The sequence below is a fragment of the Lacerta agilis genome, chromosome 2 (assembly GCF_009819535.1).
Source record: "Lacerta agilis isolate rLacAgi1 chromosome 2, rLacAgi1.pri, whole genome shotgun sequence".
In the NCBI taxonomy this organism is placed as follows: Eukaryota; Metazoa; Chordata; class Lepidosauria; order Squamata; family Lacertidae; genus Lacerta; species Lacerta agilis.
Window position 1 is genome coordinate 80,525,469 of NC_046313.1, and position 24,927 is coordinate 80,550,395.

The 24,927-nt window shown below is 47.2% G+C and overlaps 1 protein-coding gene across 1 annotated transcript in view; it reads left to right on the forward strand.

Moving 5' to 3' along the window:
- The first annotated feature begins 729 nt into the window (after positions 1-729).
- Positions 730-24,927, forward strand: part of COL7A1 (collagen type VII alpha 1 chain) — a 116,570-nt gene continuing 92,372 nt past the window's right edge. The window contains exons 1-15 of the mRNA XM_033141017.1: positions 730-1,187; positions 5,703-5,708; positions 7,521-7,617; positions 10,172-10,352; positions 11,563-11,722; positions 12,129-12,222; positions 13,356-13,514; positions 13,971-14,134; positions 15,420-15,549; positions 16,141-16,260; positions 18,636-18,785; positions 20,023-20,142; positions 22,996-23,142; positions 23,969-24,085; positions 24,768-24,917. Of these exons, the coding sequence (XP_032996908.1) occupies positions 7,533-7,617; positions 10,172-10,352; positions 11,563-11,722; positions 12,129-12,222; positions 13,356-13,514; positions 13,971-14,134; positions 15,420-15,549; positions 16,141-16,260; positions 18,636-18,785; positions 20,023-20,142; positions 22,996-23,142; positions 23,969-24,085; positions 24,768-24,917 (1,777 nt within the window). The 5' untranslated portion in view covers positions 730-1,187; positions 5,703-5,708; positions 7,521-7,532. The remainder of the gene's footprint in view (positions 1,188-5,702; positions 5,709-7,520; positions 7,618-10,171; positions 10,353-11,562; positions 11,723-12,128; positions 12,223-13,355; positions 13,515-13,970; positions 14,135-15,419; positions 15,550-16,140; positions 16,261-18,635; positions 18,786-20,022; positions 20,143-22,995; positions 23,143-23,968; positions 24,086-24,767; positions 24,918-24,927) is intronic.

Sequence of the window (24,927 nt, forward strand, 5' to 3'; positions counted from 1 at the left end):
TTGGACTGGATGGCCCTTGTGGTCTCTTCCAACTCTATGATTCTATGATTCATTGATCTGCATCCCGTGTCAAAGGTTCAGGGGTCAAAATCGAAAGTAAACCCCCTTGTTACAAGTCATCCAATTTGATTTGCATGTTGGCTACTAATAAGGTAATAATGCACAGTTTGTTGCAATGATTTGTTCCTTTGGCACATAGGGAAAAATAACTTTCATGACAAGAATCATGATTTCCAGAAGCACATACCTTGCTTGTTACAGAAAACCTAGTCCAAAGGTCTCATGTTGTGGCTGGGAACAAGGGGTTTATCCTACACCTGAGTTTCCCCACTGCAAAGTTAAACCTGAAAGGCAGAGTGGTCCGATATGCAAAGAGCAAGGCGTGTATCTCAAGGATCTGAGTGTTAGTCTTACCTTTGCTGGGACCTGCATGCATGGAATTCAAAAGCAGCTCACCACCGTTATTCCCCTCCTTTGTAAAACTGAAATAATAATAGCCTATTCCCCTGGATTGTTTATATATGTACTATTACCACTAATAGCACTTTGAGAAGTATTTTGTGTGTGTGTGCAGCAGCACATCTTACAAATTGCTGTCCCTCCCCGATTCGATTTGCTCTTGGAGCAAGAAGAAAAACTAAGAGGCGATTAAAATAAATCAATAAATCAAATCCTTACCAAAGAAGAGGAGGAAGCCCCACATCAAGGGGGAAGCTCTTGGGTGTGGCCTCGTCAGCTCCACTCCCAGCCGCCTGACACGCGAGAAGAGAAGCCGCCTCTTCCACCTGAGAGGGTCGGAGGAGGGGCTGACTGGAGGTGCGGCCCGCCGGCTCTTCGCCCGCTCCCCATTTTCCGACAGCCAGCCGGAGAGTGCTTGAACTTAAGGGACTCCAGGGGGGAGCAAAAAGGCCGGAGCGGCTGAGGCGGCAGCCAGAAGGAGGGGCGGACCCTCCGCACATACAGCCCCTTCGCGCCCCCCGCCCCCCTTGGCAACAGCGCCGCTGGGACTCCGTCCAGATTTCCTCTCGGCTGCCTGTGGAGAGCCGCTTGGTTTCCTTGTCTCTCCGATGTGCATCGCGGAAAGCGCTCAGGCGGGCTCCCGCTGAGGAGAAGGAGGAACTGCAGCTTTGCGACGGGAGCTCGCAGATTATGCTCACAAGCGGCGGCGGCGGCGGCACCACCAGCAGGTAACTCCCGCCTTTCCAGGGGGAGCGGATTCCTCAGCAAGCGGTTCGGGAAGAGCAGCGGCTGCTGCTTTTTCTTCCCTCTCGGGGAGGTCGCTGCAGCTTTGGCTCGGAGCGAAGTGATGCCGCCGCGTCCGGGCGCTCTCCCTGCCTCGTGCCGGCGGGGTGTCCTGCTGCCCCTCTCCGCTGGGGTTTAGTTAGGGGGTGCGCGCGCGCGTTGCCTGGGCTTCGTCCGCGCACTCCTCCTCCCACGTGTTGCGCCAGCCGGGCCTCCTCCTCCGTCTTCCCGCGCTGAGGATCCCGCGGCCCTCCAGATGGTCGCTGGACTGCCAACCCCATCACTTGCCTGACTATTGGCGGTGCCGATTGGAGCTGAGGTGACGTCTATCAACATCTGGAGGGCCGCAGGTTCCCTGCTCAGCACGTTTACTCGGCAGTAAGTCCCGCGGAGTTTGGTAAGAGTGTGTACAATTGCAGCCTAATTACTTACTGGAAAGTGCGTCCCCTTGAACTGAAAGGTTCAGTTTTGCTAGTGAGTGACGTCCAGTGTCTATAATGGGAGGTGCTGGGTCTGAAGAGACTGGCATCTTTGCAACTTCTCTGAAATCCTACATGTGTGGAGCTGGTTTGATGGTAGTTACTTGGTAGGAAGGAAAAGGCACTCTGCATGTGTTCAGAGGCACTTCACCCTCTGCATTCTCGCTAAAATGCTTCTCAGGATAAGAGGCTGCAGCTCAGAAGAAGCCCTCTCTTCATCCATTTTCTTTCACAGTCTGCTTCTAGTTCTTGTCTGGTTTTGTCCTCACCTGTACACCAGCTGTTGATAGTTTTTATAATAATAATAATAATAATTATAATTATAATAATAAATAATAATTGTTCTTCTCTTGCATGTTCTCATGCAGCCAAAGGAATGTCAGCCCTCAGGCCACTCTAGGCAGGGAGTCCCTTCTGAATGCCATAATATGTTGCATTGTCAACCAGCTGTTAAGCCCCCTGGGCCTGTCCTTTTGACAGCTCCCCTCCCCCCCCAAGGAGCAGGGAGGGCAGAGTAAATGGAAAAGGATGGAATCTTTGTACTGGAATCTCAAATAATTTTTCATCAGGGAGGCTTCTTCGGATTGGGGATATCATCACAGCAACCCTACAAAGTAGATTAGATTGGTAATCTAGGGAGATTTACTGAGCTGAACATGGATTCGCATCAGGTCCCCCTGATCCAACATTCTAGCCGCTGTACTTTGTGTGGATTGCAGGGGGTTGTCCTAGATGACCCTTGGGGGTCCCTTCCAACTCTATAATTCTACGATGGTAAGCTTCCCCCTCCCCCGGTGGCCCATAATTTGTATAACACTTTTAAAGGTTTGAGGCACACTGTCACCATTTATTCTCCTTTTACAGATTGGAAACTGAGGCTGAGGCCTTACCCAGATGTCCAATCAAAACACATGCTACCCACATTTCAGCCTTTGTGGGATTCTCCTGCTACAAGCCTCACATTAAAGGCAATGAAGTGATAGCCAATCCATGAATAAGATGTAGAGGTGTGGGAGCTATATTTTAACATCTGTGCAGATGTACCATCTGGCTATGGAAATGGAGGGAACAGCCTTCAAAGAACTAAGGAAATCCTCATTTTTAAAGCAAAAAGTACATGAAATGAAAGAGGAACATAGGAGGCTGACTTCTGCTAGGCCGGATTAGTACTGTCTACTGGCACAGGGTCTCATGCAGACAAGGGCGTTCCGAGGGGGGGCAGGGGGGCGTGCAGCCCCAGGTACCATTCCAAAGGGGGGGGGGGTTGACAAAATGCCGACCCCCAATTGGCGGCACCCCCGGGACGCATCCCACACCCCCTGGGACAAGTGCCACTCTGGGTATTGGAGCAGGTTGCTTTGCCTCTGCATGCAGAGGTTTTTCACCATCACGTAATACTAGCTGGAGATGCCAGGGGTTAAGCCTGCGACCTTCTGCATGCAAACCACGTTCTCAACCACTGAGCTATGGCTCCACCCTCCATCCCATACACTAATGCTGCAGGGTAGAGGGAAGCTTTGTTCACTATAATTAGAATGAATGCATAACTTCTTTAGGTGGTGGTGTGGAAATTACCGGTACATTTTTTCCTGTGATGTGACCAAAAAAAGAAAAGAATCCAAGCTGCAGAAATGCAATAACTCTGCAAGACATAAGGAACAATAATGCAGAAACAATAATGCATTTACTGTGGAAAGGACCCTGAAAGTTAGCAACTTTCCAAGACCTATCTTGTGGTTTGTGGCTGAGCTGGAACTTCAGTCCGAGATCATATCGTAAGGCTGTCCACTGAATGCACTTGCTCTTGCCAAATCAAAAGCAGTTTCCTGAGGCTATGAATATTAGGCCAAGGTGACCCACCTGTTCATGCATATTGCTTTCAGGACTCTAGTGGAAGACTGGAGTAAACTAGCAGATAGTTAGGCAAAGAAAGTGGAAGGACTCCAGAGTGACGTTCTGATGATTTGAAATAACTTTCTGGCATGGTTTTGCTCCATGTGTAAAGGGGAATCCCCATATTCCATCTAGAGGGTGGGTCCCATTCCTGAGTCCCTGCTCACTTCGGTTACTTATCTTGCATCTTTCAAGGTGCAGAAAGACTCGCACAAAACCCAGAGCTGCTCCAGTGAAGTATCCCTTGGCACCTGTTTTAACAGTAAAGTGTCAGATGAAATACGTGCCCAGGGGGAGCTTGGAGGCGAAAGGAAAGGAAAACCCAGGGCACTAGAAAACCCGGGAACTTAGGAGTAGAAGAGCAAAACAGGGAGCAAAAAGCAGCTGGAGGAGAGAGGAGCTGTGAAGGGCTGGGCAGCAGTGCCTACGGTGGCAGGTTTTACTGTCTGTACTGTACACACCTTTTGCCGCGAGGCTGAGATCTTTTCTCAGCTCCTGCAAAGCTATTCAAAGACTCCTGCAAAGCTATTCAAAGTTTGTGAGCTTTGTTTGCCTTTCACAAGGGCTGCAGGGGATTAGTCTGAAGATGTGTGGTGAACACGGACTCCTCTGGATGAGCAGGACATGAAAGGGGTGGGAGACATAGAAAAGCACAGTTTTTACACTTATGCCTGTGTCTGTTCTGTCACACCTACACAGATGTATGTGCTCAGTCTGTTCTGTGTGCTCACGAAGCATCTTAGATAGTAATACAGTGGTACCTCGGGTTAAGTACGCTTCAGGTTAAGAACTCCGCTTAAGAACAGAAATCGTGCTCTGGCGGCACAGCGGCAGCAAGAGACCCCTTTAGCTAAAATGGTGCTTCAGGTTAAGTACGCTTCTGGTTAAGAACGGACCTCCGGAACAAATTAAGTACTTAACTCGAGGTACCACTGTATACGCTGTTTGCATGCAGTGAATCTCCTGACACTGCAGGCACTGTGATCTCCGGCACAGTTAGAATTGCATGTGGACAGTGATGTGTGTGCAACTTGCTGTGAGGTTGGCCCCAAAATTACTCGGGAGAACAACATAGTCCTGGCACTCTACTTGAGTCATGCATATGTCATTGTGTATAATGGTGCTTCCTCTTTGATGAGTATGTCTGGTATTAAAATGGAAAGAATCCCCAAATGTGTAAATGTGTGATACTTGGGAGCTTAATCCCTTGTCACGAGAGAGAGAGAGAGAGAGAGAGAGAGAGAGAGAGAGAGCGCAGTTCCATGAATGGATCACCCGGCGTTATTTCCTTTCCTTTCTTTCCAAAAAGTGGCTTGGGATGCATGTAGTTTGGAGTAGGAGTATGGGGCAGAGGGAGTTTTAACTCTTTGCCCCTGCACCAACCATGCAAATGTATCACCCTCCTAAACCTGCTGTTAGCATCAGAGGGGAAGAACATACAGACACACAAATTGTACCTGTTTCTCTTTCCCTCTCCTCCTCCTACCATACCACAGCTCCAATCCAAATTTGGGCATGGCTGTTTTTTAGAAGAGGAAAATTGCATTGGGATTTCTGTGACTGACAGTGTAATCCTATGCAGAAGTAAGTTCTATTTTGTTCAGGGAGATTTACTTTCAGGAAAATGTGTGCAGGATTGCAACCTGAATCTCCCATGTTGACACTAGTTTACTCTTCTGGTGCTTCTGTAGGATGAGAGCAGTAAAGCCAGGGCTTAAAAAAAAATTCAGACGATCTAAATTCTGAGCAACCAAATTCTGTGCTAAGAAAAGCTGAATTATGAACATTTTCATAATTTATCCTATTCTCCTTACTGGTAATTTGTTCTGTTGTTTTTCCCCCTCTTGCGGAAAAAAATGGTTTTGATGGAAGTCCTGACCTCTGAGCAGTGCAACTTTTGTCCAGTCACCTTCTGATATTTCAGTAAGCATTTCCCACATTCCCTTGAGCATCTTCACAGTCAAACGGGCTGGGAACTTGCAGTTTTTAAAAGGAAAGCTAAGATTGTCAGCACATTCAGCCAAAGTTACATTTTTCTGCACTCTTGTAAAACCACAGAGTAGGCACAGCACTGAGTAAAGCTCTCAGCAGCAGGCGTGGTTCTGCCTTGGCACGTAGGAAACATAGGGTAGTTCAAAGGGAAAAAAAGTATTCGACTCTGCTGCTTACCTTTCTTTATTTGACAGGGAAGCTCTTTCAAAGTGTGCTCCAAACCAGCTGAACAGCTATGATGCATTGACCCTGTTGCAAAAAAAGAGAGAAGATTTGATATTTTTTGTGCAACATCCTTTGAATGATCCAATCCAGTATAGTAGGTGTGTGTTTGCAGATCTTGGCCCTGAAGGCTGATGACTGTGGCCTCATCTGCACAGTACAGTTAAAGCAGCATTATGCCACTTTAAACAGCCCTCCCCTCCCCAAGATTCCTGGGAAGAGTGGTTCATTAACAGTGCTGACATTCCCTGTTCCCCTCATAGAACTACAATTGCCAGAGTGGTTTTGCAGTTAGTCCCTTTTCCCATGGAACCCCTGGGAATTGTAACTCTGCGACAGGAATGGGGAGTCTCCTAACAACTCTCAGCACCCTTAACGAACTACACTTCCCAGGATTCTTTGGGGGGAAGCCATGACAGTTGAAAGTGGTATGGTGCTACTTCAAATGTGTAGCGCAGACAGGGTTTATGAGGCATAATCGACAACACTGAAGAATGTCAATAGGCATCTTAATTTGTCGGCCTTATGCCTATTATTATAGCACAGCTGCAGAGCTTGGGTTGCCATAGGTATTCCACTTACAATTAATAACAATGAACTAAGCAAAAACGAAGTGCAAGGAGGTTTCTTGTCTGACTCTTCAAGGAGCACTTGATTGCTGCAAAGTAGCACATAGCTGGCCAGGAAGTTAGTGGTCTTGGAATTGAGACAGGTTTCTGAGAGGTAGGGATTTCCAAGCTGCAATTATACTGCAGGAGCTGAATCAGGGCCGGCTTACCCATCGGCACTAGGGGTGCTGGGCGCCGGGCTCTCAGGGGTGCCAGGCCGAGAGTCCGGGGCCAAGATTTGGAGTCCGGGGATTGAAGAGCCGGGCCAGCTGACAGCTGCTGCCGAGCGGAGCAGAGCCCATTGAAGCACCACAGGCTTTTCTTCTGTGGGCGCTGAGGCAGCTGGCCAGATCCGCCCTCCTGCATGCCTGGGATTGGTGGGCCGTCGAGAGGCCCGCCCAGTGCACGCACGCTGCTCACACGAGGCACACAGCTTCCCTCCCAAGCCTCTGCGGGGATCGTTCTCTTCCTGCAGCGGCATGGAAGAGAGTTGCACGCCTGCCAACCATATGGCTGGCGGGTGTGCAGCTTCTCTCCCAAGCCTCTGCATGGATTGCTCTTCTCCCTCCACCCGCAGTGGCATGGGAGAGAGTTGCATGTCCCCCCCAAAAAGCTCAACAACTCTAAGGAGCTGGCCCCTTAAAAAGCTCAACAACTTTGGCTTGCCCCTCCAAATTGGAGGTGTTGGGCAGTTTTTTTGCACCCCAGCGCCACGCTAAAGATGGCCCTGAACTGAATGCAGCGCTATGATAATTCTCTGTGCAACTGACATCTCCAGAGTGCCAGCCCTTTCCTATTTATATGTAACACCAGGATTTTCATTCTGTTCTTTGGTCATCTCTTGTTAAGGTACTACATACGTCCTCTAGATGTTGCTGTACTGTAGCTCCCATCATCTCTGAGCATTGGTCATGTCTTTATCATGCTTGCAGTCGCCAGTACCAGTGTGGATAACTAGAACTAGGACTGTCAAGTGAGGTGTTGCCATGTCTTTGTAGGACAGCACTGATTTTGAAGCAACTTGCAACTGCTCTTGTTATGTTCTTGCCTCCTGAGCCATCGTCTTTTCTCTTGTTCTCTTTTACAGACTCCCACAATGAGAGGGGAGATGCTGTTCCTCACTGCACTCCATGCCACGCTCTTGGCTTCAGCGCAAGTTATGGCTCAGAAAAGGGAGAGAGGTAGGTGGATTGTGACATGTGTAACACTATGGAATGGTTCAATAGCTGAGCACATGCTCAGCATCTGAAAGAGCTGGGCCTTGGGGGGGGGGGGAATCCTCCACTGGAGACCTTTACAAGACAAGGGCTGGTCTACCTCGATGTAAGGCAGCTTTGTGTCTTCATCTGTGCATGCTAAGAACATAAAAAAACCCACACGGGTGCTATGCAACTAAACGGTTGCACAAGGACAAGTAGCACAATGGTTCCCCCACCTCTCCTCCAACCCTGCGTACCCTGCCCCATACCCAAATCTGCTGCAGAAGGTTGGAGGAACCCTCAGAATAGATTTGGCAGAGGGAAAAGTAGGAGAATGTTCTGTTGTGCAAAGAGAAATCTTAGTTCTGATGGAACGTTCTCCTTAGTGCTACTTTGAATACAACACCTACCAAAGTCCTGTCCCAAGGATCTTAGTCTGCATTCCAACAAGAGAGAGTGAAGGGAGAGGAGAGGGTAGCAAAAAAGGGGGTGAAAGAGTGAAAGAATGGAATAGGAAAGGTGATGTTTTCAGCACCACTCGGAGGTTTATGCTAAGGAAACGTGCATGAAGAAGAAGAAGAAGAAGAAGAAGAAGAAGAAGAAGAAGAAGAAGTGGAGTAGTTTGGATTTGATATCCCGCTTTATCACTACCCGAAGGAGTCTCAAAGCTAACATTCTCCTTTCCCTTCCTCCCCCACAACAAACACTCTGTGAGGTGAGTGAGGCTGAGAGACTTCAGAGAAGTATGACTAGCCCAAGGTCACCCAGCAGCTGCATGTGGAGGAGCGGGGAAGCGAACCCGGTTCACCAGATTACGAGACTACCGCTCTTAACCACTACACCACACATGAAGTTGGTTTGGCTGCATTGCCCTGCTGGAATGAAGATGGGTGTGGCGTATGCATAGCTATGATTCTCCCTGTTTACCAGAGACAGTCCCTGTTTTCTGATTTCTTTTTCCTGGTGAAGCATTATCTCTGCATTGCAACCTTTGGAAGATGACAAAGATGACTACTTGGAATGCACTAGGTCCCTTAGACACCAGGGAAGCTGTGAGCAGAATAGAACTGCTTGCCATGCTAAGTTGTGCCTTCCCCATTCCTTTATCGTGGGAATGCAAGGGAAGTGGTGTTGTGGAAGCATGAGTAACCGTACTGCCTGCTGTGCCTTCATTTATTCATGCCTTGAGGAGAGCTGTGTACTGTATTGCCTGCTGTGCCTGTTCCTATGTATCATTTGTATATGTATCATACTGATTTGAGCATTAAAACTTTTGGAAAGAATCAGCACCTGAGTTCATGGACTTTAGCTAGGGTGGGCCAGGATACCTGGTGCAAGTCTCCCTTCACTCCCATTTTAAACACCAAAATCTCTGGTCCAGAAACCATTGCTACAGCATGACAAGCGGTTTGATGGTTCCACCTATCTAACCACAAGTTAACACTGATAATTGCTCTGGCTTTGCTTCGAGATAGTTTGCCAAAGGTTTTGTTTTATGTTGGAGTGTTTATTTTGCTGAGAAAGGTCCACTGCACTTAGTGACCTTTCCTCTTCCACCTTTTCTCATCCTTCTCTCTTGCCTGAGAGCTTCCAGATCAAAGATAAGCATGCAAATGTTCTTGGCTACCTATCTAAAGTTTCTCTGTTCACATTCACGTTCCATTCAGTCTCCCATTGATATCCAAGGGGAAGGAGTTCATAGTTTAAAAAAATTGATTTTCCCCTTGAGGAGCATATTGTGGCTCTGTTCAGTGGAAACTGAGCATCTTATAGCTCCACTGAGGTGTCAAGGACTGGCTCCTCTGCAAGTGTTTGCAGATAGGCTTGCACTTTCCCATAGCACCTGGCAACAGGAGGGGGGGGGAATTAAAAAAAAGCATCTTCAAAAATGTTGGGCTCCACTCCCTAATTGTGCGTCTGGGATGAAGCAAAGGAATTTTACCATGGTCCCTTTGTTACAGAAAAAGACACTCCTTCTCTATTCACCTCCTAAATCAAATAATCATGATTCTAGATAGTATTTCTTTCCCCACTTCAGCTGTGCCAGTTATTAAGCCAGGACTTGCTGTCTCCTCTTTCCCCTCCAATCCTTCCATAGGATGGAGACTTGGGAATTTAGGGGGCCAGTTATGGACTTGATGCACAAAGAGGAAAAGCGTCCGCCACCCTCTTGGAATAGAAATGGTTCTGTCTGCCCCTGTGGGAGCTGGAGCCCCAAGCTACCTCTTTCTGATGACTTAACTCTAAAGGAATGTGGTGTGTATGAGTCACTGAAGTAACTCCCAGTGTAAAGGACACCTGATTGGTGTGCAGATATGTTTCTGTCTGCTTTGTGAGTGGCTGTGAATGGCAGCAGTGAATGCAACACCAACCTGAGAATACACAGCCCTTTCTCCAAAAGGCTTCTGGTACGGGCTTTTGGCCTGTATAGAAGCAGGGTGCTAGGCTGGCCATACCCAGCCTCTGACCTCTAAATGGGATGCCTATCATGCTTCTGTATTTCACGTATAGTGAACTATCTGTTGTTGTTTTACAGTGGTCTGCTCCAATGTCTACACGGCCGACATTGTGTTCCTGGTGGACGGATCCTCTAGCATTGGAAGAGCCAACTTCCAAATGGTCCGGAACTTCATGGAGGGGCTGGTTGCCCCTTTTGTCAACGTGGTGGGTGAGAGAGGGGTGCGCTTTGGAGCTGTGCAGTACAGTGATGAACCCAGGTGAGTCCCAGCCTGGGAGCTGCTAATTCATGGTAGATGGGTCTATGCAATGGCTGAGACTGTCAAATGGGACCTCTCTGATCAGAGGCAGTGTATTGCTGAATACCAAGTGCTGAGGAGGCAAAACAACAAGGGAGGATCCTTGCCTTCATGCCCCACCCATCGGCTTTCCAGAGGTGCCTGATGGATGACTGTTAGAAAGAGCGTGTGAGCTGGACTAGACTGGCCCTCAGCCTGATCCAGCAGGGCCTTTCTCATAGTGCAGGTGGCTAACCTGTGACCCTCCAGGTCTTTCTAGTTGGACTCCTATCAGCCCTAATCTATATGGCCCAATAGTCTGTGATGATGGAAGTTGGAGTCCATCAACATCTGGATCTGGCACCCCTGTCTTATAGGCTACTATAGAATAGCCTTCCTCCAACCTGTTGGATGTTGTTGGACTCCAGCTCCCCTCAAACCTAGCCAGCCAGAGGCCAATTGTTGAGGATGATGGGAGTTTCAGACCAACAACATCTCATGTCCACCATGTTGGGGGAAGTGTCCTAGAGCTTTCCATTGTCATTGTGTAGATTTGTGATCAAAGTTCTCTGCATTCCTGCAGTATGATCCTCACAATGCCCAAGGGAGAGAAGGCGCTTCTTTTTCACAGAGCTGACTAATTTAATACAACTTCCGTAGAGAGCTTATTTTCAATTAGGCATTTGGCTGATTAACATTATATGGCCTTTTAAATGTATCTGTGGGAGGAGGGATATTAGTTTGTTTTGCCTTTGTTTTATTATGCATTTTGGGTTTTCATTTTGCATGTTTATGTTGTGAACTGCCTTGTGGTCTTTGGATGAAGGGCATTATACAAATTCAGTAAATAATGATGATAATAGTAATAGGTTAAGCTGGCTATAAAAATGGCTGGGGTGTCTTTTTATTTTTATTTTTACTTTCAACCTCCCTTGAGACTTTAGAATCTTTTTTCAAATATAAAAGAAACCTGGATTCACAGCATGGGCTCATTTCCCTTTTCTGAAGAGCCAACCACTCCTCTTAAACCTGGAGAAACTCTTTAAGAGCACCACTGGGAATTTCTGAAAAACTCTTTGGTGATGCATAAAGAAATGGTGGCTCATTTGGTGGATTCTACTCAAGAGATGGGCTGGCAGGTCCTGTGACTTCTGCTCCTGCCTCCTTCCCTGACCTTTTGTTTTGATCCCAGGACCGAGTTCGCGTTCTCCACATACCGCAATGGGACAGCAGTGATGAGGGCTGTCCGAGAGATGGCCTACAAGTCTGGGAACACGCGGACAGGGGCAGGCTTTCGCCATGTAGCAGATAACTTCTTTGGAGCCAGTCAGATCCGGCCTAATGTTCCGAAGGTACTGTGAGAGAGTTTCTTCTGGTAGATCAGAGAGAAGGGTGGCTGGATGGGTGGGAAGTCAGTGGCCAAAGCAGCAGGGTAATATGCTGATGGCCTCTCTTTTGGGTTCTGGCAGTGTTGGAGCATGCATGTTATGAAGCTGAATAATTAGCTATCTCTGTCTTTGGGAAGGTTGAGAGAGTCAGAAGGGGGGAGGGGGCCTACTCCCAGGCTATGATGATGCACATTCCCTTAAAATAGGTCGCATGCGGCAACACCTCACCATTCCCCCTGCATCTGAGCTACCCAGCTTAGGTGAAGGATCCCAAAAGTTTGCACCAATGTAAATTCAGAAAGAGGCACTTTGCTACAACTCCTTGTTGAAGGTACCTCCATGGCTTATAACTTTCCCTTTTCCGCATCAGATCTGCATCCTCATCACAGATGGAAAGTCTCAGGATGAAGTTGAGGGGACAGCTGCAAAGCTGAAGGATCAAGGCATTAAAGTCTTTGCTGTGGGTGAGTGGCTACTGCATTCAGGTCCCATGAGAAATTGGGACCCAGGAAGGACAACATTCGTGAGAACTTCTCCTTTCCTCCATCCCCCATGCAGTCGTATCTTCCCGTAATCTCTGGCTCCTACCATCTGCTCCCTCAATCTGCCACTGGTTCTCTGTATGAAAAAGCAGAACTTGGTGGGTGATGCTGGTTAACATCTATACCACTTCCTACTTGCCACATGAGGAGTCCTAGGTAGGAAACAAGGACTTTGCAAGCAGGTGATGGGCCTCCTAGTTTTGTCATCCCTGGCAAACTTCCCTCTCACAGATGGCCCATGTACCTGGGGATGGGGTGAACATGTGGAAGTGGTTGGCTATTGTGAGAGCAGGATGCTGGATTAGATCGGTCATTGGTCTGATCCATCAGGGCTCATATTATGCTTTCAACATTTTCAAAAAACTCTAATAAGAAGAAGCTTTTTTTTTAAAACAACAACAACAACAACAACAACACCCCAAATGTTATATCTCAACAGTGGTGAATTAATAAATCACATATGATTTTGAATGTTGAACACGTGCAATTGTACCTTCTTCAACAAGCCATGAAATATCTTGTGTTGCAGTGTTGGCTGCAGCATCGCATGAGGGTACAATGCTAGCCTGTTTGGGTCTGTTACAATTAGGACAGAAATTGGCACAGTCCTTTACAGCAGCCCTCTACAGTCCTTTACAGCAGCCCTCTACTTAAAGTGCTCACATGGTGGCAAGGGGAGGGCTGTAGCTTGGTGGTAGAACATCTGCTTTGGATGCAGAAAGCCCAAGTTTCAACTCTTGGAATGAGAGGAATTGAGGAATGAGAATCTCCTCTGTCTTGAGACTAGAGAGCAGCTGCCTGCTCATTGTAGGCAATAATCATCAGCCCTCCACTATGAACAAAACTAAGCTAGAGTGACCGATGGTCAGATTTCCTATGTTCTTGCCTTAGCCTGTAATCAAGGGTCATTATGAATCCAGGACTGTGCACAGAGAGGACCCAACACTCCAGTGTATGGAAAAGACAGAGGGTTAGGAAACCCCAAAGAAGGGGGAAATGTAGGTCTGAAGGTGGTTGAAGACGATTGCTACCAGAGTCCTCTGTTTCCCACTCAGGCATCAAGAACGCGGACAGCAGCGAGCTGACCAAAGTGGCTTCCACCCCCACGGAGGATTATTTCTTCTTTGTCACTGACTTTAAAATCCTCTCAACTCTCTTGCCGCTGGTGTCGCGGAGGGTGTGCAGCAGCACCGGGGGCATCCTACAGCCAGCAGGTAAAAGGTTCGGGGTGGGGTGCAGGTGCCGCTCGGCTTTGAAGTGCTGCTTCGGTCCTGATTCTCTCTCTCTCTCTCTGGCAAGGGTTGCAAGGGGTTAATTCCCAGCCTGCCCTGTTTCCATGGAAATGCATCAGCAAATCCTGGAGGAAGCTCCTGATCTAATCAATGTGATACTCCACCAGGAACCCTGACCTAAGCTCAGTGTTGGTTTAACCTCACCCTGCGGGTGGGTAGCATTCAATCTTCTTACCCTCCAGTGCTTGCTGGTGTCAACATAAGTTGCTCATCATTCTACAAATCCTTTCAGCTTTTTTGTGTGTGTGGGTTTGTAGGGGGGGGGGAGGAACTGCTTTCCTGAAATTCTTGGCCTTTGCCCTTCTGGGCCTGTGGTGAGCTGCATGAGCTAGCAAGGCTCTGGATTTATTCTCTCTGTTTCCTCCCCTCCACTTTAAGGTACAGAGACATATGGTGGCCCCTCGAATTTGGTCTTCCTGGAGCAGGGAACAGATATGCTGAGGATCCGTTGGACGGCGGCTAGTGGTCCTGTAACAGGCTACAAAGTCCAGTATGTGCCTCTTACAGGCTTGGGGCAGCAAATAACAGCTGAGAGGCAGGAGGTGAGCCTTCCCCTTTCAGTGCTGTCCTAGGTGTCTTTACCTGCCTCTAAGTCACAAAAGGCAGGCCAATCCTAACTCCCCGCTGATGGGGACCCTGTGGAGTGGTGGAAACCAGCACCACATCCACAGCCTGGCCACTCATGGCGGGGAAGGGGCGGGGAAAGCCTGGAGCGGATGCAGGGAATGGGCCCAACTCCAACCCAGTGCTGGCTGTGAGAGCAGCTTGGGAACCAGCACACCCCGGACCAGCTCATCCCTTCTCTTGAAACACCCTGTTTTAGCGCTTTCTGGATACTGCCAGCAAGTTTTTCCGCCTGGCTGCATGTTTGGCAGGCAGAAGCGGGGAAATCAGTGCTGACAGAGTGACACTTGTGTCAGTCAGTCCACCAGCAGCAACCAGAAAGAGGCCAGCTCAGCTGGCAGAAGCGAGCCGAACAACATCTCTGTTCAGTCCAAGCCCTCCTCCCCAAGCCCAGTGTAAGGAAGGCTTAGATTGTAGCTTTAAACATAAAAGATGCATTTTACGTTGTTACCCCTGCCCTCCCAAGGTTTAAACCTAGGGTTGATAAGGAAGTAAATGTTGCAGATATTTCAGTCCAGCCATCCCTACATATTGCCATCTTCCCCAGGGGGGTGGGGAATGAAATGGCTTCAGAATTTGTGGAAATTTTACTTTTTTAAGCACCCAGGAATAAACTTGACCAGAGCTGTGTGTGTGCATTTACATTTTACTTTTGCACCATTTACCCAGTTTAGATGTCTTCCCTTACAAGATGCAGTTAACTCCACAGAGAGAGAAAATAGAGAGGTCCATGGATCTTGCCTGTGTTTCCCCCCACAACTTTGGGGAGTTTGTGTGATTGGATAGAGATAAGGAAACCAGCGAAGAGGAATGGGTTAACCTGGGCTTGGTGCCTTCCAGATGGGAAGCCAGTGGGAGTTTGGGTCTGAAAGACCTGGTGGGCACCAGGTTGGCAAAGGCTGGGTTAGACATTCCTTCCTCAGCACAGTTGCTTCAGTTGAAACTCAAGGTTCTCCCTCTACCTGTCTTCTGTTGTAGCCCTTTGGCTGCTTCACCCAGGCTTTACTGTCCAGATGCTAATTTAGGGTAAGAAGTCCCACACATAGTTCACTATTATAGGAGGCCACTGGCAGTCATGGCTTCCTCCCTCGTGTGCACGCAGTTAAAATGGATACAAGTGTTTTTGTCACACATGACTAGGGACTGATGCATTCGTCATATTATCTGAAGCTATTTTTTCCATTCATTCTTGCTATTGGACAGGTTAGTTTGGGACCTGGTGAGACGAGTACCGTGCTACGTGGTTTGAGGGGAGGCACAGATTACCAGGTGACTGTTATTGCTCAGTATGCCAACAGCATTGGAGAATCCGTGTCCGGCAAAGGACGTACTCGTGAGTAACGACTTCTGCCTCTGATAATCCCACATTTCCACCACTTCTTTGAGACTGACTTCCTGTTTATGCGTGACTCTTTGTGGTGACTCTTCACAAGAGCGTGATTCGTTTGGGTTCACAAACCAAAACACCTACTTCCGGGTTAGCGGCGTTCTTAATCCAAGTTGTTCATAAACTAAGCTGTTCTTAAACCAAGGTCCCAGTGTATATTATATATTAGTGCTGCCATCTTGGATTTTGTAACTGATGGTAGCAATGGGGAGGCTATTGATAGAATATGTCATATGCTCATTTGTGCGTCCCACACAGCTCTTAACTCTAGGTTGTGGTGGATATAGCAGCACAGATTGAGATGATCTGAAATGCAGGGAACGTGACTCACCTAAGTTAGCTTATGACAACAGTTGTTTGTTGGTCTTTGGTGTCCCTCAGTCGCTCACTCTTACTCTTGGCTTAGCAAACTCCTGTTGTTTTTCTCCTCTCGGCACCCGCTGGCAACTGAGGCAACCGCCTTCCTTTCATCTTGCACCCACTGTGTGTCTCACTCCCTCATGAAGGGCACACAGACATATCATGTTTCTCTTACAGAGGCCGTGTCTGGAGTAGCAAATTTCCAAGTGTTGGATGCAGGACCCTCCTTCCTTAGGCTGTCCTGGGCCCCTGGTCTGGGTACCCTACAGGGCTACAGGCTCACGTATCTGGGCAGAGGTGAGTGAAGATCATGGCAGGGTTGGCACTTAGGATCAGAAATACCAATCAGTCCTGTTGTTAGGTAGAAGCGCTGCAGAACAACTGTAAGACTGACTCTGAACTTTTTCAAGAGCTGAAAGGCTGCTGCTTTCACCTGCATTGTAAACCATCATTGGACACAGCGTTTCCCACCCACCCCTTAAGCAGCTGCCAACTAAGTAGAGTAAATGCTGAGGGTGATGATGTTGTGCCTGAATTGTTGCCAAGAAGTACCAGGAGGCAACATGGGCTCTGGGCAGCGGTCATAGGTCATAAGTTAATTTGGTCCTAAGAGGATACTGAGAAGCAACTCTGGAAAATCTTTAGAATGCCTCCTGGTTTTATATCCAGGATAAGAATGTAAGAAGAGCCTGCTGGATCGGGCCCATCTAGTGCAGCATCCTGTTCTCACAATGGCCAACCAGATGGCTGCAGAAAGCTTGCAAGCAGGACCCGAGTGCAATAGCGCTCTGCCCACCTGTGATTCCCAGAAACTAGAATTCAGAGACATCTTGCCTCTGACAATGGAGATAAAACATAGCCATTGTGGCTGTTGGGTGGGCGCTGTTGACATGTTTCCCTTGCCTTTCACGGCTCCAGCTGCAGCAGGAGGGCAAGCAGTGCTCTTTGGCGGAAGGCAGGCTGTTGATCGGAAGAGAGAAGCTCAGCCACGCTGGAGTTTGCAGAAGCACAGCTCAGCCCCGCTCTTGTGGCAGGAGCTCTTGTTGACGAGGCTTATGCTCTGTGTAATGGCACAGTTTGAAAACAAAGCCTTGGGACAGCGTGGGGTGGAGGAACAGCTTGTGCCAGTGTGTGGAGTCTCTCTGTGCAGCTGTGAACGTGCTGCCTGAGCATCGCCGCGTGTGCCTGAGTGTCGCAATACATGCGCGTTGTTGCCACAGTTTAGGTTGTGCTGCGAGAGAGAGTCCAGGCTTGGGGGAGTGGAGGCTGTTTGGAAGATTCCCTCTACCGCTTCCTGTGTTTTGTGCCTGTTGGAAGCTGCACCTGGAGCTGCCCCTCCCCAGCCTGCAGCCATCCCAGTGCTCAGAGCCCTGGCAGATCTCCCAGAGCCTCACCCACTGGGTGGCCACACCTGTTGTCATGGCAATGCAGAGAATGCTGGCCCTGTGGGCACCAACATGCTGCTGAGCTCAGCAGAAGCAGCCACCGCTTGGGCTGCTGTTCGGCTCTGCGTGGCCCAAACATGCAGGAGCCAAACGGCTGCAGCGTCAGCCACAGTGGAACCAAACCATGTCTACCCATGTCCCCCCCCCCCAAGTCCTTTGTCTATCATTGTTGGAGAAGTCACCCCTGGCACCCATTTTCAGCCCCAGTGAAATGTGCTCAAGTCCCTGCCCGGTGGTTTAGACTCCTGCACTTGGCTGCAGTGATCCAGAAACTCAGAGATGTGTGTATCTGTTGCTAATTTGAGAGATGCCTACATAAACAAGTGGGGACATACAAGAATTCATGGTGGGGCAGGGATGGACCCCAACTAGATGGACCACCTCTACCTGCTGCCATCAACCATGCACACAGACTTTTTCTCTCTCGCGTGCATACCATCTGTTGCTCAGGAAGTGCTGCCTAGGTGAGACTTGGAAAGGACAGTTTGACCCTCCACCATGAACCTGTAAGGCTAGCGAGTATTTACCATAGGCAAAAACACTCTCTGAACCTGCACAGCCCTCCAGTGTGTCTCCTTGGTGGTCCCCATGTGGATTGATTGGATTCTCAAATAGGCTATAGATTCCTCCAGGAAATGGATGAAAGATCATAAGAGCATAGGAGGAGCCTTGCTGGATCAGGCCAGGAACCCATCTAGTCCAGCCCTCAGGACCTGAGTGCTGCAGCATTCTCCCTACCTGTGATTCCCAGCAACAGGTATGCGGAGGTGAAACATAACCATGTATAGTCATACCCTCCATAATATCACATAGAAGCTGACATGGCCACCAACTTAAAAGTTGGATCATGAAACTGGGATGCATATTCTATTACGTATTGAAGATGAAGGAATATTCTGAAAGAAGCAGAGGTGCCTGCACCCTGCAGTGACTTCAGTATGCATGTGCCCCTCAGGTCAGCGTGGGTGCTTTGACTTAGAGCTGTGAATCTCCTCACCTTTCAGCCATTAGACATGGTCACGTTCTTGACTATATGTGGGCCATTAGCTTAAAATTTCAAAAACGAAAGAACCAGTGAGGACTTGTTTACCAGCAGTGTTTTGAAATAAGAAGCAGCTCACGTAACCAATGATGTCATTTATGTGTGGGATCTCTGGCAATGCCGTGTGCCTTCACACTTCTGTTATTTGTGTCCCTGAAGTTCTCCTTGTTCGTTTCCAATCAAAGGTGAGACTCAGCCCGAGGAGATCAGTCTTGGGCCCAGTGCGACTTCAGCCTTGCTCAGCAACCTTCGCCCCAACACTGACTATATGATCACACTCTATCCCATCTACCCCCGTCAGACAGTGGCACCTGCTGTGATCAATGGCCGAACGTGTAAGTCCCATCTCGGTTAAGACCATCAGACTTGGAGAACTGGGAAGAGAGAGGTGGCTCTCATGTATTTCCCTACTTGCAAACGAAGACTGTATTCATGCTTTGATTGTTACATTTCCCGCCTGCAGCTAGAAATAATTTCCTCGGCCAGTGATTCTGACAATCGCTGTGTTTTTAATATGTTAATATTCTTATTGTATTAATGAAACACTTTAATTTTTATTGTATCTCTTGCCCATTTCACGACTTTGGATGCATGGCCCACAGCCATGATTCATCCTCGTTTCCTAAGGTGATAAATCTGCATGTTGGGATCTGTAAACCTGTACTTACGGTATATGAATTGTTTGCATTATTTATTTAAACAGTTGAGTGGCCAGTGCATGGACAGGCAACCCCAAGTTGCCCCAGACAATCACCAAAGCTGCTTGTCCCTAAACCTAGCCCCAATGAGTTCCTAAGGAATTGCAGTTTCTCCCATGTTTTGCATAAGTTTGTAGATTTTGAGAGATGTGGGCTGGCAGTGCTGTAGCACTTTTCAATCGACTGCCTATTTATCTTTAGCTGAGGGTTTTAAACAGATATTTTAGTTCAGAGGAGGCATCCCGTTTTAGATATTATTTGGTGCATGCTTAAAACATCAGTATTCAGGCACCATGTTTAAAATACATTTGTAAATACTGGGAACCATTCCCTTCATTCAGTTTGCGCTGCAGTTAATTACAAATTAATTCTGTGAGGTTGTGGTGCACCAGTATCTATATTGTAGGATTACTGGTAAACGGCACATCTAATGGACATGGCAATGGGTTGCGGGTGGCGCTGTGGTCTAAACCACTGAGCCTCTTGGGCTTGCCGATCAGCAGGTTGGTGGTTCGAATCCCTGCGATAGGGTGAGCTCCTGTTGCCCGGTCCCTGCTCCTGCCAACCTAGCAGTTCAAAAGCACGCCAAAAAGTGCAAGTAGATAAACAGGTACTGCCCCAGCGGGAAGGTAAATGGCATTTCCGTGCACTGCTCTGGTTCACTAGAAGCGGCTTATTCATGCTGGCCACATGACCCAGGAGAACTGTCTGTGGACAAATGCCGGTTCCCTCGGCCTGTAAAGCGGGATGAGCGCCTCAAACCTAGAGTCGTCTGTGACTGGACATAAATGTCAGGGATCCTTTACCTTTAATGGACATGGCATGTCTTCACATTTTTCAGTGTTTTTTTTTTTTACCCCTTCTCTATCCTCAGTGGGTTTGTCAGGAGTGCAACAACTGTCTGCCCTGAACATCTCCTCCCAGGGCATGCTGGTGACCTGGCGGGGTGTGAGTGGAGCAACGGGATACCGTGTTACCTGGGGCCTCCTCTCAGGTATGTCTGCTCAGCTGATCCATTTTCTTCCTGTGCTCCAATATCAGGATGCTAGAGCACAGCATGATCAGTCAGATCTGTCACTGTGACTCCATAGATGAATTGACTCTCCCAGAATGCTATGAAAATACACTTTATTACATGCCCAGTGGGACCTAATCAACTGTAATGATGCCTTATGAAAATACAGGGGTATTTTCACTTTGCAAATAGCACTATTTGTGAGATGATGGTGTTTCAGCTGCCAGAAAAGACAGATGCAATTAATTAATTCAATAGGTATATTTGAAGGTTTTTGCGGATGAATATGGAAAGTGCGGGAGGTGGTGTTTTGGGTTGATCATAGCTGTTCAGAACAAGACTTCAAAGTGGCTTGGCCTAGGGCCTATTCAGATGACTGGCTAAAAACAAAGCAAGTGGCTGGTCCAAACAACTCCTTACACACACACACACACACACACACACACACACACAAAAAGAAGCTTTGTGTGTCTGCGTAAAAAGTATGTCTATCATTTATCAAAAACCAATATGATACTAAACATAAACAGTAAGCCCATAACTTAAGCTCATTAAACTTGTGCACATTCAGCTTTATGTGCATGGCAAAAAATAAATAAAAAATTTAAAGCGGGTAGACATCGGGGGGGGGGACTTTAACATTCTCACCAACCATTGCACCCAGTGTGTTTTGACTATACACAATTTTGGTTTAAGACACAATCCCCGGAACATAACCCCCGCTTAAGTTGCGAGCTTAAACTGTATATGAAGACTCACTCAATGTAGGATACATGACTATAAAAGTTATTCTAGATATGTGATAGTCTTATTATGCAAGTGCACTCTCTGTGGGACTTTCCTTGCACAGTGTGGCAGCACCTGTACTTTGTGCTTTCCTCTTTGCCTTCCTGGCTAGGTGAGCGCTGGGGCTCTGTAGCATACTCAAGCCCCCTCCTCACCTGACTGGCTTCCTGCCTCTCCTCCCTGCTAGAGGACGTCCCACTTTCCCCACTGGAGGTGTTGCTGCTGTATCCTCGGTGCTGGGGCTCTCTGTATCTCCACAGCCCCTGCCCCTACCTGCTGGGAACTGACGGTTCCCTGACACCCCCTATTAAAAAACATTTTTGTTTAGTCAAGCCTATTCAGATATGTAGAACGCTGATATGTGGTGTGTGTTTTTTTATTAAAAAAACATAGTTTTTATTCATGTTCATCTTTAAACTGTATACCATAGTTGCGTTTTGTTTTCAAAAGAGCATATGGGATGCAACAATTACATAAAATTAAAATTAAAACAAACAGTCAGATAAATGTTTCTGAATATATTAACAAAGTTGTGTTTCGCATGTGTTTTAGTCTGGTTTTTCTTTAGCTTATTAGCAGCTGATCTTGCCTTTATTGGAAGCCAGTCTCCTCAACCCTTTTAACGGGTATACTTACATAAGTGTGTTAAGAAAATCCCATGAGGAACCAGAAATCACTCTGGATCGTGGAATCATAGAATTGTAGAGTTGGAAAAGGCCACAAGGGTCATTTAGTTCAACCCACTGCGACGTGGGGATCTTTCACCCACAACCCTGAGGTGAAGAGTCTCATGCTCCACAGCTGTAGGACTTGAAAAACGATAACCAGCAGTGTCAACTATTCCAACAAGCTGTCAAAATCTCTTCTTTTAAAAAAGAATGTCAGCAATCAAAAGTATTATATTACATCCCTTCTAATTAATTATATAATTCATACCTTAATTACATCATGGCTATATTATATAATAAATTACATAATTCATAACTTTGTCATTATATAATTATCTTCCATTTAAAGCAGCATTCAAATGCTGTTTTATCTGAAACTTTATCATGAAATATGGTACCACATCTGCATATGTGGTCACACTAAGTAAAGTGGATAATCCAGAACCAATTTGCAGAATCTGTTGCGTCACTGTTGGGTTCCAGTTCTCTTGTTAACTCATTCCACCTATTGACTGTAGCCATTCCATGCATTGCTGGGAGCCCTTGTGAGATGGTTGATGGAGAGTGTTGCACTTGGGTCAGAGAGGCCGGAGTCCAGAGCTCTGCTCCACTGCTCACCTAAGCCACCACACTTTTTTAAAAATAAAATAATAATAATATTTATTAAGTTTTCCATTTTAACAATCCAATAAAAACCACATTAAGACATTCCAAATTAATACAGTAAAAAAAGCCAAATTTTATGCCAAATTATACATCTTTGGGTGGTTTCCAATGCTCTGAAGTTCAGGGAGTGATTATCTAATATTGTACTGCATTTCTTAATTAGTCCCAGTAGTCCCAATAAGATATTTCCGATGTTGATTTTATTTTTAACAGCCTCTGAGTTCGTTTAGCAAGCGGGTTAGTCCTTTGTAGTTCTGTGTGTGTTTAATAAGTTTCTTCTTTTTTATCTTCCACCACGCTTAATCCTTTATGAAATAGACAGGATCCAGACATGATATATATTGTAAAATAATCAGTTTGTTCCAGGGGCACTTTGTTCCTTGTTATTGTCGCTACTCAGTATTGATGTGTGTCCATGAAGACAGCTGTACTGGTTTAGGTGGGACATTGGTCACTTTCAGGGAGACTGCTGATGGCGTCCTCTCTGCTAGGGGCCATCCTCTCATTTCTGTGTTCTTAGAGTTTCCTATGTCCCTGTGAAGATGAACTTAGTAGATAGTCTTCTCCCCACCCCCACCCCGCCCCAATTAAACCAAGTATGAGAGGTCCGCAGGCCATTTGAATGCAGGCCATTCTAAGGTTCATACAGTGAACATCTCCGCATGCAGTAAATACTCTGCTGTCAACTTTTGTTTGTTCTGTGCTTTCTCAGGTCAGGGTGTGCAGAGAGCTGATCTGGATCCCAGCAAAAACTCCTTCTTGTTGACTGGACTGCAGCCTGATAGTGATTACCTGGTGACTGTTGCTCCAGTCTTTGGGCAGGTGGAAGGGCCAAAAGCCTCCATCAGGAGGAGAACAGGTGTGTGTTGTGTGCCTGAGGGAGTATTTGTGGTTTGTTTCTTTTATTGTTGTTATTAGCAGTAAATCGTACTAGTATTGGCCAGGCAAAGTGAGGCCTGTGGTTTAATAATTATTGGTCTGTTCAGCATTCCATTTATAATGCGATGACTCAGGTTTAAATTAGCTTTACACAGAGGTGCCAGAATTGTTCAGGGCACAGTTCTGTGGGCCAAGTTTGATTACCAGCTCACCCCCTCCCCTCACACCAATACAGTTGTGCCTTGGTTGTTGAACGCCTTGATACTCGTCCGTTTTGGCTCCCGAATGCCGCAAACCCGGAAGTCAGTGTTCCGGTTTGCGAACGTTTTTTGGAAGCCGAACGTCCGATGTGGCTTCTGCGGTTTTCGATTGAGTGCAGGAAGCTCCTGCAGCCAATCAGAAGCCACGCCTTGGTTGTCGAACATTTTTGGAAGTCAAACGGACTTCCGGAACAGATTCTGTTCAACAACCAAAGTACGACTGTACTCGAAAGGGGAAGGGGAATGCAAAACACAGTGCAGTGTTGCAACAATGCTGAAGTTTGAGTGAGACACAGCAGTGAAGATTGGTTTGTGTGTGCGTGTGGCTAGATCCCATTACGCATCTCAAAGGCAAAGCCCAGCTGGGCCCCTCCTTCTTAAAGAGTGACAGAGATTGTCATAGTGGGTGTTTTGATTCAGATTGGCTCCCTACCGACCTCCGCAAATGAACTTCTCCCATAGTCACAGGCACACGTGGAAAGTGGAGTACTGAGTGGCTCTCAAGTCTCAATCCTTCTGAGTCCAATTTCTCTTTGCTATGTTTAGAAGCCATTATACTCCAGACTCTGAGAATCGTCACTATTGATCCAACGTCTATCCAGTTGGCCTGGAACATCATCCCTAGCGCCCGAGGTTATCGGCTGGAATGGAGAAAAGCAACAGGTAACCCAGCCTGATTTCAGCAATGGGTGGAAGGAAGGTTGTAGGGAAGGCTAAGACAGTGTGGGTAGACTGGGGAGGCTGTCTCTCACAAACTCCTTATGGGAAGGAGTGTGGAAGCTGATTCTTTTTGAGCCACTTCCAGATTTTCCTGAGACATGATCTCTGAGGGTCCTCCATGGGCACGAGGCTCCTCTCTATAGAACAAGTCTTAAGAGAAAGAGTATAGGGTTGTTGCTGCAAAGCCTGGACAAAACAGGAAGATCTGATGAAGGTGGTGGGCTGGATGTGCAGGCGATTGCTGTGACTAAGAACTGACGAATTTATTTCTGCTCCATGCCATTTCCACAAGTGTTCTCTTATAAATCTGTTTTCCGTTCCATCTTTGCATTAATCTCCAGTTTATTTATTTTTTTAAAGCCACATGAAGATTCACATTTAAATATTTATTTACACACTTTTATTTATATTTTTTCTATCAAAATGCACATTTCTTAAAAAATTTCTTTAAAAAAATGCATTTGACTACATTAAGGAAGGGAAACCTGTGTTAGGGAAATGCAAATGCTTGTAGAGAACAAAGTTTCAATCCAGACGTTAGTCCAGGAGGTACAGATGAGGTCAGCCACACCAGAGCTCATAAATTCTCTAGCGTCCTTAAATGTGATCTTGCGCTGATCTCCAGGTTTGGAGCCCCCCAGGACTGTGACACTGCCCACCAATGAAAACAGCTACACTCTGACAGGGCTGCAGCCAGGCACTGAATACCACATCACTCTCTACACCTTGTATGACGGCAAGGAAGTGGCCACCCCAGTTACCATCTTGCAGACTGGTGAGTAAGT